The following is a 13,833-nucleotide window of genomic DNA, read 5'->3' as shown; positions in this document are numbered from 1 at the left end:
TTACATTTGCGCGGCCTGGGGGCAGCTTCGAAGTAGAGTCACCCCCTGGAAAGGCCTAGTGTCAATGGAAGGGGCAGGAAAAGAAGGTGCAGCTACAGACCTCTTTGCAACTGCATCTCAGGCCTTGGAGATTAGCAACTGTGTGGCTGCTGATGGAGATCGGCACCCAAAAACCCCAATTAAATGCATACAAATGTGGGGGTGGGGGGTTGTAAATTTTTTTTTTTAAATCACTCACCTTGGAGTCTCCAGCCTGTCCTGGGATCTCCACAAACCTTCTGGTAGGCAGGGGTTGGGCTACACTGCCTTGTTTTCTGGACACCACACATCAGGAGCACGAGGTGGGAAGGTGTCCCGGCTGTCTTATTAACTTGCCTCTGACAGGCCTCTGCCCACTGCAAGAACTGGCCAAGCTCTGTTTTCCCCCTGTCCCCCAGTAACGTTCCGAAAATACCAATGTAAAAGGGTTGGACACCCAGGGAGCCTGTTCTCTACTCTTTTTCTTGATCCATGTATCTAGGGAAATGGCCATTCCTGTGTGGGGACAGGAGCGGGGAGGAGTCAGATTAATCAACTTGATTGTTACTTTAAGAAGGAAGTTTAAGAAAAAGTGTTACAATGTGACAAAATGAACTATTGAGACTGTAGGGTAAATTTTATTATTTAGCACTCCCAATTCACAGATTAGCCTGCTGGGAGTGCATATTGGGAATTCGAGCACGAAGGTCAATACGGGCATGCTATTGCTGTGCCTAAATTCACCATATGAACCTTTGTCGTGCAACACTCTGCGGCAGGAACATCAACTCATAAGATTTCCCCCTATAAGTTGAATGGTTGTTACTTACTGAAGCACTGTAGGACATCCTTTCCAGCAATAAGCTTGTCACAAACCAAGCATTGCACTGTCCCTGAAATAATCCCTGCAATAAAGTGATGGCCATTGCTCCATTTCTCCTTCTCTTTGGTATCTTTATGTTTCCCCTGTAAAAATAAAAGTTGGGGGGCGGGGGGAGTGAAAGTGGGGAAATCACACAGAGCTCTAGTATACATAACACAGTTGTACATGAAGACTTCAATTTCTTTTTTTTTACGTATTCATTTTTACAGCATAAGAAGATTTTCAGAGTTAATCATGGTGATGCTGTGCTGGCTAACAGATGAAAGGATATATGCGCAGCATGCAATCTGAAATGTTCTCCCATTTATGGTCACTGTTCACAGTACAATTAGTAATTGTGTTCAGTCAGCTGTCCAATGGCCTGCCATTATTTTAATATCATTAACCCCTTACCACCTCCCTCCCTCCCAAATTATTGGCATGCGAGACATCAAGTCCCCATGTTTAGCTTTCATCTGCTTAACTCAGCCAGCCTTGGCCAAACAGCAGGCATGCTAACAAAATTACTTGCCAAAGGGCAGCCCTAGTGATGTTCAGTCTACAGTCATGAGTGGAGAAGGAAGTGGTTTCACGCTTGGCCTGACCATAGTTATTCATACACCACACATCCCTTTTCAGGGCTTAAATTAAAATACTGACATTTTTCTCTCTGTTTTCAGTGTGTCTTCTACATTGGAAATTTAATGAATACCCAGAAGCATGCGAATAATTTCACTGCAAGGCTGGGGTTTAATCCTGCCATCTGGTGGCATTCAAACTGACATCCGTGGACTGTGAGGCAGTTTGGGGGAGAAATTCGGTTGGTAGCGCCTCCAATTAGTGCCTAAAGAGGCCAAGAAGTGGGGCGTTAGCCAATTTTCGGCCGGGCGCAGTGAACCCAGCGCCTCGCCCCATATTGAGCATACATTCAGCGCCGGCGCTAAACCTTAGCGCCCGCTCACGGGCGCAGGCAGATCATGACGTCATTTGAGTGTGCAACGCCTTTTGGGCGCCCCGGACCGGAAATTCAGTGGCGCCCCACTCCGTAGTGCCTGGCGCTAATAAGGACAGCTTACCTGGAGCCTTCCCCAGTCGCTCTCGGGCTGGAGGGGCATTATTTAAAGGGCACTGGTGTGGTTTAAAAGTGGCAGCCTTTTTGGCTCACAACTTCTTCGAGAGCTACAGGGAGTTGCTGGGCTGCACACTGCGAGCCATTTCACCACTGAGCCAGTGCTGGCAGAGGAACTTCAGCCTTCTGACCATCACCTTGCTGTTGGTGAGCATTTCCAATGGCAAAACTTTCTTTGTGCACTTATTATGGGGGCTGCATTGGAGGGGAACGTCCTGCTGCTGAATCATCTGGAAAGGGCACAGAGACGCAGGGAGAGAGGGGCAGGCATGGCCAGATGGAGGAGGACCAACAGACGTCGCCACACCAGACCTTACGCTGCCAGGGTTTTCCGACAGCAGTTTTCCTACATGAACATGTCGGAGGAGCAGTGTATCAGAAGGCTGCACTTTAGAAAGGAGGTGGTGACTGAGCTGTGCCACCTGCTTCAGCCAGATCTGCAGCCTCAGATAAGGTGCAGGACATCTCTGTCGATGGCTGTGAGGATGACTGTTGCCCTAAACTTCTACGCAAGCGGCTCCTATCAGGCCGCAACTGGGGACTGTAGTGTATGTACCTTTAAGAGAGAACTACTTTTACAGCTCCTGTATACTGTAGTACCGGCAGTGACCACACCTGTATATAAACCTTGAGCATGCCTCTGTACTGTTAGTCTTTAGACTACCCTCCTCCAGTAAACACCTGTTGATTGTTAATTTACAGCCTCCGTCTAGTTATTGGAAAACATCATACTTTAAGAATCACGGATTCAACAGTGGCGACGAGGTCGATTCGAATCTACCTGCAACTCTGCATTTCCTTTCAAGGATTCGCTCCGGGAGGATGGTGGAAGAAAGTCGAGGCCAGAAGCACGGGCGTCGACCATGAGCAACCGCCCAGTCATCCGGCAGAGAGTGAACATCGCAGGGGAGGCTGTTGAGAGCTGGGCTTGGTTCTCCAGCCATGACGATCCAGCAACAGACTGGCAACAGGTACAGCGCAGACCGTTCCCGGACAGTGGCGGCTGGAGCCGACCGACGGCACAGAAAAGGCTGAGCAGCGTCGACGGGGTAAGAGAGAGGGTGAAGCGCACAGGGCGCAGCCGGGGGTTGAAAACCGAGTGGCGTCGACGGAAAACAATAAGAGAGAGAGGGTAAAGCAGTAGCCGGGTTCAGGACCGAGCGGCGGCAACGAGAGAGGCGCACAGGAGAACGCGCAGAGCACAGCCAGGGCTCAAGGGCTGAACAGCATCCGCGGGGGAAAGAAAGGAAGCGCGGGAGACGCCATTGAGCCGCGGAAAAGAAGGGAGAGCGTGGGAGACGCCATTTTAGAAGCCGCAGCGGAGAAGAAGGGCGAGCGCGGGAAGAAAGGAAAGCGCGGGAGACGCCATTTTGTGCCAGCGGAGAAGAAGGGAGAGCATGGGAGACGCCATTTTAGACAGTTTAATCACACCCAGGGATGCCGAAGAGTGGCAGTATCACTGCGTTCGACAATGAAGTCGAAGATTGGGCGACATATGTAGAACGCATTGAGGTGCACTGCAAGGCGAATGAAGTGCCAGATGCTAGGAAAGCACTGGTTTTGTTGAATTCCATGGGTGCAAAAACTTATGGCTTACTGCGAAACCTAATAACCCCAGAGAAGCCAGTGGATAAGAATTTCGAAAGCATAGTGGAAATCCTACAGGACCACTTAAACCCCACACCGCTGCTGATAGCAGAAAGATTGAAGTTCCACAAAAGGAACCAGCATAAAGACGAAAGTAATGCTGAGTACTTAACGGAACTGCGCAAGCTATCGAAACACTGCCAGTTTGGATTGGGACTAGCAGATACGTTAAGGGACAAGTTTGTGTGTGGGCTTCAAAGTGAAGGAACCCAGAAACGGCTTCTATCAGAAAAGGATCTTACGCTGGACAAGGCTTTCAGCATGGCAGTATCACACGAAGCAGCCGCACGCGGCGCTGCAGAGATACAACGGAGACCGCAAGAATATGGCACCAATGAAATGTCATATGGAGCAGGGAAGTGTTATCGCTGCGGCAGAACAACACACGACCAGAAGGATTGTTGGTTCAAGGACCAAGTGTGCAGACAGTGTGGAAAAGCAGGACACATAGCAAGAGTCTGCAGGTCAGGGAAGAAAACCAGCAGCAAGAAATCTCCACAGGAGAAGTACAAAAAGGTACATAAGGTGATGGACAGTAGTTCAGACGAACAGAAAAGTGATACAGACTCCGGAAGCAAGGAGCTGGGTTGTCTGAAACTACATAAGGTAATCAAAATGGAGGATCACCAGACTATCTGGGTCACGCTCAAGATAGACGGAGTCCAAGTGAAAATGGAATTGGACACAGGATCAGCCCTAACAGTCATAAACCAAAGGGACTACAAGCGGCTATTTTCACATATACCCTTGAAAGCTACAGAGATTGATATTTATACACTCAGGGATATATCTGTTTATACACTGTATGGATAGATCTGTATTTTTGTGTTCAACCATGAATGTTTTTCGATGCTTTGGCAACATAAGATGTACCTTGTCATGCCAATAAAGCGATTTGAATTGAATTGAATTGAATTGATTGTCTTGAAGACGTACATGGGGCAAAAAGTCTACCCCAAAGGAAAAATAAGGGTGAACGTGATATACAAAGGCCAGGAAATACCCAAATTGGACCTATATGTATTGCCAGATGGAGGGCCACCACTACCAGGACGTGAATGGATCCGGAAGATACAATTAGATTGGCATTCCATACAGGCACTGAAGGTTGAGGCCAAAAAGGATGATGACGTCACACCTGGACGACTGTCAAAAATGCTAACTGACGCACAAGAAGTGTTCCAGGAGGGACTCGGAACACTAAAACGCATAGCAGCGGCGATTAAAATAGAGGAAAATGCAAGCCCAAAGTTTTTTTTAAGGCCAGACCGGTGCCTTATGCGATCCGACCAGCTGTCGAAGCAGAGCTGGAAGGGTTGGAACGTTCAGGAGTACTGTCCAAAGTAGACTGGAGCGAGTGGGCTACACCCATCGTTCCTGTAATGAAGAGGTCGTTGAGTAATGCGCCTGGGGAACCAAAGAAGGTCCGCATCTGTGGGGTTTTAAGGTGACAGTGAACCCAGTCCTTCACGCGGTACAATATCCACTTCCACGGATTGAGGATATTTTCGCCTCGCTATCTGGAGGTAAACGCTTCACCAAAATTGATCTGGCCCAGGCGTACCTGCAAATGGAGGTAGAAGAAGCCTCGAAACAATACCTCACGATCAACACTCATAAAGGTCTCTACCAATACAACCGGCTGGTGTTCGGGGTAGCATCGGCTCCGGCTATTTGGCAAAGGGCAATGGATCAAGTCCTGCAAGGGATTCCAGGGATCCAGTGTTATTTGGACGACATCCTGGTCACGGGCGAAAATGACAGTGATCACCTCGCCAACCTGGAGAAGGTGCTCACTAGATTAAAGGAATATGGGCTACGAGCTAATCGCCACAAGTGCGAGTTTTTCCAGAAGCAGATCTCGTATTGTGGCCACGTTATTGATGAAGAGGGGTTACATAAGTCCCCTGAAAAGATTGAGGCAGTAGTCAAGGCTCCAGCACCGGAAAATGTGTCACAACTGAGGTCGTTCCTCGGGCTGGTGAACTACTACCATAAGTTCTTAACAAATTTTTCTACAGTATTACACCCACTGAACACCCTACTGCAAACGGGGGTACCATGGAAGTGGAATGACGAATGTAAACGAGCTTTCCAGAAGTGCAAAGAATTGATCACATCAAAAGAGGAGTTGGCCCATTTCAACCCAGCACTACCAATTCGGTTGGCATGTGATGCATCACCCTATGTTATTGGAGCGGTGCTGTCGCACAAATTCCCAGGTGGGTTGGAGAGGCCAGTAGCCTTTGCGTCTCGGTCACTAACCTCAGCCAAGCGCAACTACGCCCAGATCGACAGGGAGGCCCTCAGCCTAGTATGGGGAGTAAAAATATTCAACCACTGTCTGCATGGGCAGAAGTTCACCTTGCTGACTGACCACCAACCACTTGTCTCCATCTTTAATCCAAAGAAGGGCGTTCCGGTGATGACTGCACAACGGCTACAAAGATGGTCCCTTTTCCTAGGGGCGAACCAATATGAAATAGAGTATAAGGGCACGAAACAGCATGGAAACGCTGATGGATGGGCTATCACGCCTGCCACTGCCTACTGTGGAGGAAGCACCAGCAATTGAACGATTGCCAGTAACTAACGCGGATATAGAGAAGGAGACCCGCAATGATCCGACACTGTCTCGGGTATATGATTTGACGGTGAAGGGATGGCCAACACATGGCGACTCACTGTTGCCAGCATTCTCATCCAGAAGAGAACAGCTGTCAGTATGTCAGGGGACAGTGATGTGTGGATCCCGAGTGGTAATTCCACCCAAGTTAAGGGAGAGAGTGCTAAATGAGCTTCACGAAGGCCATCTGGGAGGGGTGAAAATGAAAAGCCTTGCCAGGGCTTGTGTGGTGGCCGGGGATCGATCAACAAATCGAGGACCTGACAAAGAGCTGCTCAGGATGCCAGAAGGTCCAAAATGCACCACCACATGCCCCTCTACACCCATGGGAGTGGCCCTCCTCTCCATGGCAACGGGTGCATATTGATTTTGCTGGTCCATTCATGGACTCAATGTTCTTAATAGCAGTGGATGCGCACTCGAAATGGCCTGAGGTGATCAAAATGTCCTCAACGACTACAGAGAAAACGATTGCAGTCCTACGGACCATATTTGCCAGGAACGGCTTGCCAGGGCAGATTTGCTCTGATAACGGACCACAGTTTGTGTCCGAAGAGTTTTGGAAATTTATGAGAAGGAATGGGGTAAGGCATTACACATCCGCCCCGTATCATCCAGCCATAAATGGATTGGCTGAGAGGTTCGTACAAACCTTTAAAAAGGCGATAAGGGCCATGTGCGATGATGAAATTCCACTACAGCATAAGGTGGACAATTTCCTGTTAGCCTACAGAAATGCGACACATGCAGTTACCAACCAGACCCCGGCCATGATGTTCTTTAACCGAAGGTTGAGATCTCGTCTGGATTTGCTCAGACCAAATGTGCGAAGAAATGTTGAGGATAAGCAATTCCAGCACATCAATGAAAAGCCGACAAGGAGCTTCAATGTAGGACAACCAGTCTTGGCCCGCGACTACCGAACAGAGAAATGGCAACCCGGAACGATATGCACACGGCAGGGGCCATTAATGTACACAGTGGATGTTGGGGAGAACATTGTGAGACGCCACGTCGACCAGATCCTAGCGTCACAGGAACGAGTCAACCCCATGTCTCGCGTACCTGGGGATGAACCCGACATACTGGTAGCATCTACCTCAGAAACAGTAGCAGCGGAACCTGATGAACTAACCGACGAAAGGGGGCCAGAATCGCCTCCGCACCAAGAACAAGAACCTCAGGAAAGGCGCTATCCAGAAAGGATCAGGAAGCCGCCCCAAAGACTGAATCTATAAATGGACTATTTCAGTTTAATGTGCATGTTAAAGTGTTAACTGTTATTTGAATGTTATGGGTACTGTTAATCTAAAAGGGGAGGAATTGTAGTGTATGTACCTTTAAGAGAGAACTACTTTTACAGCTCCTGTATACTGTAGTACCGGCAGTGACCACACCTGTATATAAGCCTTGAGCATGCCTCTGTACTGTTAGTCTTTAGACTACCCTCCTCCAGTAAACACCTGTTGATTGTTAATTTACAGCCTCAGTCTAGTTATTGGAAAACATCATACTTTAAGAATCACGGATTCAACAGGGACATAGCCAACATCTCGCAGTTTGCGGTGCATTGCTGCATCCGTCAAGTGACTGATGCCCTGTTTAAAAGGAGGCGGCAGTACATCTCCTTCCCAATGACCCCGGACAAGCAGTGGGAGCGCGCAGAGGGCTTCGCTGCAATAGCGGACTTCCCCGTGGTGCAGGGTGCCATTGACTGCACGCACGTGGCTTTGCAGGCGCCTGTAGAGAATCCGGAGGAGTTCCGCAACCGCAAGGGGTTCCATTCCTTGAATATCCAGCTGGTCTGTGACCACCGACAGCTGATCCTCGCAGTGAATGCGCAGTTCCCAGGCAGCAGCCACGACGCCTTCATCCTGCGCCAGACTTCTGTTGCAGACCTTTTCGAGGCTCCGGCTCACCCAGGAGGCTGGCTTCACGGGGACAAGGGCTATCCTCTGTGCCCGTGGCTGATGACCCGCCCCTTTAAGAGCTGGCCGGCGCCAGTGTGTCTCGGGGAAAGTGATTATTGACAGCACCTGCGCTGCGCCCCGCTGCCGCAAAATTGGGTTGCGCTGCCAGGTTAGCGCCTTAAGAGTATCGTGCAGTGCCTGATTTAGCGCCGCAATCACCTTCAGGGGCGCTGCAACCCAATATCGCGCCAGGTGGTGCTAAATTGCACCTGTCGCTAAACTTTGCGCATCGCCAGGACCAGCGCCCCAAACGGGGCTATACCCAATTTCTCCCCCTTTGTGTTTTAATGGCTAAGTCAGTTTAAAGTCACCAAGCCCCTCAGTTTATTTACTGTTGCTTTTCTCATCACTGTAAACATAAATATAAACTATCTGACTGGTCAAAGACTAAAGTTTTGTGGAGGTGAAGCTCGTCGTTACAATAGTGAGGCTAATTAAAAGGGTTGTAATGTTATCTAATCAAGTTCAAACATTTAAACTAACATATTTTTAAAAACCTAACTATGTGATACTATATAATGTAGATTATTTGCAGCCTCAACATTAAATTACGAGCCAAGTGTCCATACCTTACATGAACCCAAAACTATGTGGTAATATTACAATTTACAAAGATCTCTGATGTATTACCATACTATATGATGTGCCAATTGGTTCCAACTGCAGTACTTAATACAAAGTATTGTAGATTGAATAATAAAAGGAGATTATTATTTACCTTGCCCTTATTTCTGGTGCTCGTCATTCTGTTCTTGAGGAAGCTGAATGTGCGGCTCACTTTATATTTTTCAGTCTCTGCTTTTGAGGGAATAATATACTTGTCCCACTCCTCCTCTTCAATTCTGTAGAAAAAATAGATTTAGGCCAAGTTCTTTGACTGACTAAAATTTCAAAATTTGCTCTAGGATTTAAATCTCACAAAGTAAAACAAAACAGGCACCTTTGATGGTTCAGTGAGCTGAACTAGTGCACAGCTGAGCAACACAGACCAGGATGGTCCAAGATTCGATCCCTGGTTTGTACTGTGTTACCTGATCTTAGCCAGGCCAGCAGTAGGGGCTGGCTTTATATTTTTCGGTCTCAGCATCCCTATCCAGCAATCCCTGCTGTAAGTGCTGGTGCGGATACTGGGTGAGAACGGATTGAGTTTGGCTGTGATGATCCCCATGATTGGATAGATTGCTAACAGTCGCCATGAAGGCTCACAGATAAATAAAGGCCAATAGAGCAAGGTAGGTACTGTTGCCCATAGCATCATACCCCAGAAAGGAGTCAATATTTTAGGAGATAGGAAATAAATGATGAGAATAGAAGGGAAAAACCCTTTGTCACAAATGAATCCTCCAAATACCTAATTAACACAGTTATGAGATACTTCAGGGAATAAGGTTAGGGATTCTTGATGATGACTCTCACATTCAGCTACCAACAAGCTGAAGTGGTACGCAGATATCACAGAATGTCAGCAGCTACTGCAAACGAGTCACTATTTTAGGATGAGTGAGATTAGCAAGTAAAGCTACGAGGAGACTGATGATACATAACAAGCTGCTGGCAGCACAGCACACTGGCAAAATTAGCTTTTAAATAACTGAGCAACGTTAGTACAAAAGAGGAAAGTGTCCCAATGGGCCTGATGGTGCATTTGCAAACTTGCATTACATTTCTTTTTGTGTCAGTATGTTCACTTGTGTTAATCTATTAATACACGTGCCTGTGCTGCAGTTGATAGGACAGAGGGAACCTGAAACTCCCAAATCGTATTGTAGAACAAAGCGCCTGCATCTAAGGGTGATGGGTGCTTGAATTTTGTATGGGCAGGTAAAGCACACACCACATAAAACAGCATCTCAACTTTTTCACTGCTTCAGCAAACTCTAAATAAAAAATGTCAGCAGCACAGGAAAAAAAGATATTCTCTGTTGTCAGAAACTCTTCCTCGCTATAAAAGTTCTTCTGGAATCAAGTAGCTGCGTGTGAATGGACAAAGGATGGCACATTCCTGAAATATTCAACAGACTAGTTAGCTCTTCTTTATCATTCTTAAGTCAGCCTTATTAATCTAAGTAAATCATTGGCAAATGCATTGGGTACTATAATTTATTTATCTACTTTTGTAACTGTACAGCCTTATGTACAGTGATCGACTAGTTGCTGAATCGTATGTTTAACACTGAGGTTTCCCACGTGTTCAGTTCTGAACTAGAGTCAGCTTTCTGAGTGGATCGACTGAAGAATTTCTAAAATGCAAACCAGACACCCAGGCTTGGAAAAACGGGTGCGCAGGGAATGATCCCCGCGCCTGAATAGATATCCCCGAGGCACACGTAATATTGGGATGAGTCCTTAAAGAGGACATTTTAAAAATTCATTCACGGGATGCCCATCCCTAATTGCCCTCGAGTTTGTGGTAGTGAGCCACCTTCTAGGCCATTTCAGAGGGCAGTTAAGAGTCAACCACATTGCTGTGGGTCTGGAGTCAAATATAAGCCAGACTGAGTACTGACGGCGGATTTCCTTCCCTAAAGGAGTGAACCAGATGGGCTTTTACAACAATCCGGTAGTTTCATGGTCACCATTACTGATACTAGCTTTTTATTCCAGATTTATTTAAATAATTGAATTTAAATTCCCCAGCTGCCATGGTGGGATTTGAACTCTTGTCTCTGGATTGTTAGTCCAGGCCTCTGGATTACTAGTCCATTAACATAACCACTATATTACCATACCCTGGGAAGGGAGTGGCGACAGAAGTAAGTGGCCAGAAAGGAGGGTGAGCGGGAGAGGGGCCGATCCAGAGGGAGGGTAGGCCTGATTGGGAGAAAGGGTAGTGGCGGTGATGGGGAAGGGGATTGCGGCAGCTAGTGTGGTTTTAATGTGGGATCGGGAGGAGCAGTCCTGCTCCTCCCAGCAACACATTCAGGTAAGCATATTTTAAACACTTGTTGGTGGCAGCCTGCAGCAGTCCCTTTACAGAACGCTTGTTAGACAGCACATAGACCTGGTTTTCCTGAACATAGCCAACCTCAAACAAACATTAGGCCCATGATTTGAATATGCAAAGGACGCCTGTTTCAATCATGGGCCCTGGACCCCTTTTTTTTGTCTACACCAATATGGTGAGCAGCGCACTTCTGGCTCGTAATGAGCATGTGCCACCTGCCCGCCATATTGGAGGCTTTGGAGGCCATTTAGTGCCCTAAAAAGCCGCTGCATGGTCGAATGTTTAGGCTCCAAAGTCTATTATGTTTGTAAATTTAGCCCATTTTTGCCATTTTATTTCCAGTTTCCAACAAACTTTCATCAGCAATGAGCAAACATCAGAACTCAAGCCAAGTTCCTCCCTCCTCTCCAATAACTGTCTGATTTTGGACTTGGATGGAGGTGGGGAGTGACAAAAAATGGCAAATTTATTTGCTTCAGCTAGGAACGTGCAAACTGTAGCAAATGTATATTTGGCAATATAATAAGAATTTACTTCTATAAGAACCACAATTAATAAAAACATACATGCTCTTTAGACAGCATTGCTGATTAAGACAGTAACATAGTGTACCAGAATGTAGTCTCGACTGTTCACAGATAGAGCATGTTCTCTCTATTTTGTAGGAGTCTGCAATTAAGTGATCCTTAAAACAAATGAACTAATAGAAGGATGCATTGGATGATCTGTGTGATGATTATACATGATTCAATTAATTAGAGGGCACCATGAAAGGATAGTGTGCTAATCCACTATGCTATCTAGTTCCTCTGCATTTGACACAAATGTTGATTTAGTGGAGCCACCTCATTTCTCCTGCTGTGAAGCTCTACAAGCACTAATTTCTTTATAAAATTTGTGTGATACATTTTGCTTACATACAGATAATAGAAATTGTGGGTCCATGTAATATTTATGCAAGTGCTAATTTTTAATATATGAGTACAGTGAGGCTGTGGCCAGTGGGAGGAGTCACTTGGATTAATGTGAGGAGGGAGAGGGTAAGGAAAAAGGGGAGGAAAGGAGTAGATGTACAATGACTGCAAATACAGAGACTGAAAGTCACACTGGCAGAAACCCAAAAAGAGTGCAGCAGCACAGGGAAAGGAAAATTATGAGAAAGGGTCAAGTGCAAAATTGGAGATTTAGGAGCAAATGAGTGTGCAAATTCAAGACTCCTGAAAGACGAGCAGGCCTGTTGGTGAAGAAGAGGTGAAATGGTCAAAATAATTTCTTATGGGAACCCCGTTAGGAAATCCTGCCCTTGCAATGCAAAGCTGCTGCCACATTTTGGGAATGGATCAGTGAAAAGGGCAGGGAACTCTCTTTTTTCCCAAAAGTTACTGCCAGTCAGTTCAGCGAAACTACATAAGAACATAAGACGTAGAAGCAGGAGTAATTCATTTGGCCCCTCGAGCCTGCTCCGCCATTCAATAAGATCATGGCTGATCTGATCTTGGCCTCAACTCCACTTTCCTGCCCGCTCCCCATAACCCTTGACTCCCTTACCTTTCAAAAATCTGTCTATCTCCGCCTTAAATATATTCAATGACCCAGCCTCCACAGCTCTGTGGGGAAGAGAATTCCAAAGATTCACGACCCTCAGAGAAGAAATTCCTCCTCATTTCCGATTTAAAAGGGTGTCCCCTTATTCTGCAATTATGCCTCCTAGTTTTAGATTCCCCCATGAGGGGAAACATCCTCTCTGAATCTACCCTGTCAAGCCCCTTCAGAAACTTATATGTTTCAATAAGATCCCCTCTCATTCTTCTAAACTCCAATGAGTATAGGCCCAACCTGCTCAACCTTTCTTCATAAGACAACCCCGTCATCTCCAGAATCTACCTTGTGAACCTTCTCTGAACTGCCTCCAATGCAAGTACACCCTTCCTTAAGGAGACCAAAACTGTACGCAGTACTCCAGGTGTGGTCTCACCAACGCCCTGTACAGTTGTAACAGGCAATAAAGGCCAACATTCCATTTGCCTTCCTAATTACTTGCTGTACCTGCATGCTAACTTTTTGTGATTCATGTACAAGGACCCCCAGATCCCTCTGTATCTCAGCATTTTGTAATCTCTCCCCATATCAAATAATAATTTGCTTTTTTATTTTTCCTACCAAAGTGGATAACCTTGCATTTTCCCATATTAAACTCCATCTGCCAGATTTTTGCCCACTCACTTAGCCTATCTATATCCCTTTGGAGATTCTTTGTGTCCTCCACACAATTTGCTTTCCCACCCATCTTTGTGTCATCAGCAAATTTGGTTACATTACACTCAGTCCCTTCATCCAAGTCATTAATATAGATTGTAAATAGTTGAGGCCCCAGCACTGATCCCTGTGGCACCCCACTAGTTAAAATTTGCCAACCTGAAAATGACCCATTTATCCCGACTCTGTTTTCTGTTTGTTAGCCAATCCTCTATCCATGTTAATATATTACCCCGAGCCCCATGAGCTCTTATCTTGTGTAGTAACCTTTTATCTAGCACCTTATCGAATGCCTTCTGGAAATTCAAATACATGGTATCTACTGGTTCCCTTTTATCCACCCTGTTTGTTACATCCTTAAAGAATTACAGCAAATTTGTT

General features: G+C 46.4%; 1 protein-coding gene across 5 annotated transcripts in view; it reads right to left on the bottom strand.

Annotated features, from left to right (window-relative positions):
* arhgef28a (Rho guanine nucleotide exchange factor (GEF) 28a) overlaps positions 1-13,833 on the bottom strand; it is a 678,106-nt gene that overhangs the window by 265,148 nt on the left and 399,125 nt on the right. For all 5 annotated transcript variants that reach the window (XM_085990347.1, XM_085990327.1, XM_085990336.1 and 2 more), the window contains 2 exons: positions 8,971-9,094; positions 849-984 (listed from right to left, as the gene is read on the bottom strand). In XM_085990347.1, the coding sequence (XP_085846473.1) occupies positions 849-984; positions 8,971-9,094 (260 nt within the window). The remainder of the gene's footprint in view (positions 1-848; positions 985-8,970; positions 9,095-13,833) is intronic.

Source organism: Somniosus microcephalus, chromosome 1 (genome assembly GCF_052327205.1).
Source record: "Somniosus microcephalus isolate GS21.2 chromosome 1, FLI_Smic_1.0, whole genome shotgun sequence".
NCBI lineage: Eukaryota > Metazoa > Chordata > Chondrichthyes > Squaliformes > Somniosidae > Somniosus > Somniosus microcephalus.
Note: the sequence above shows the minus strand (reverse complement) of the source record. Positions and strands in the feature narration are given on the sequence as shown.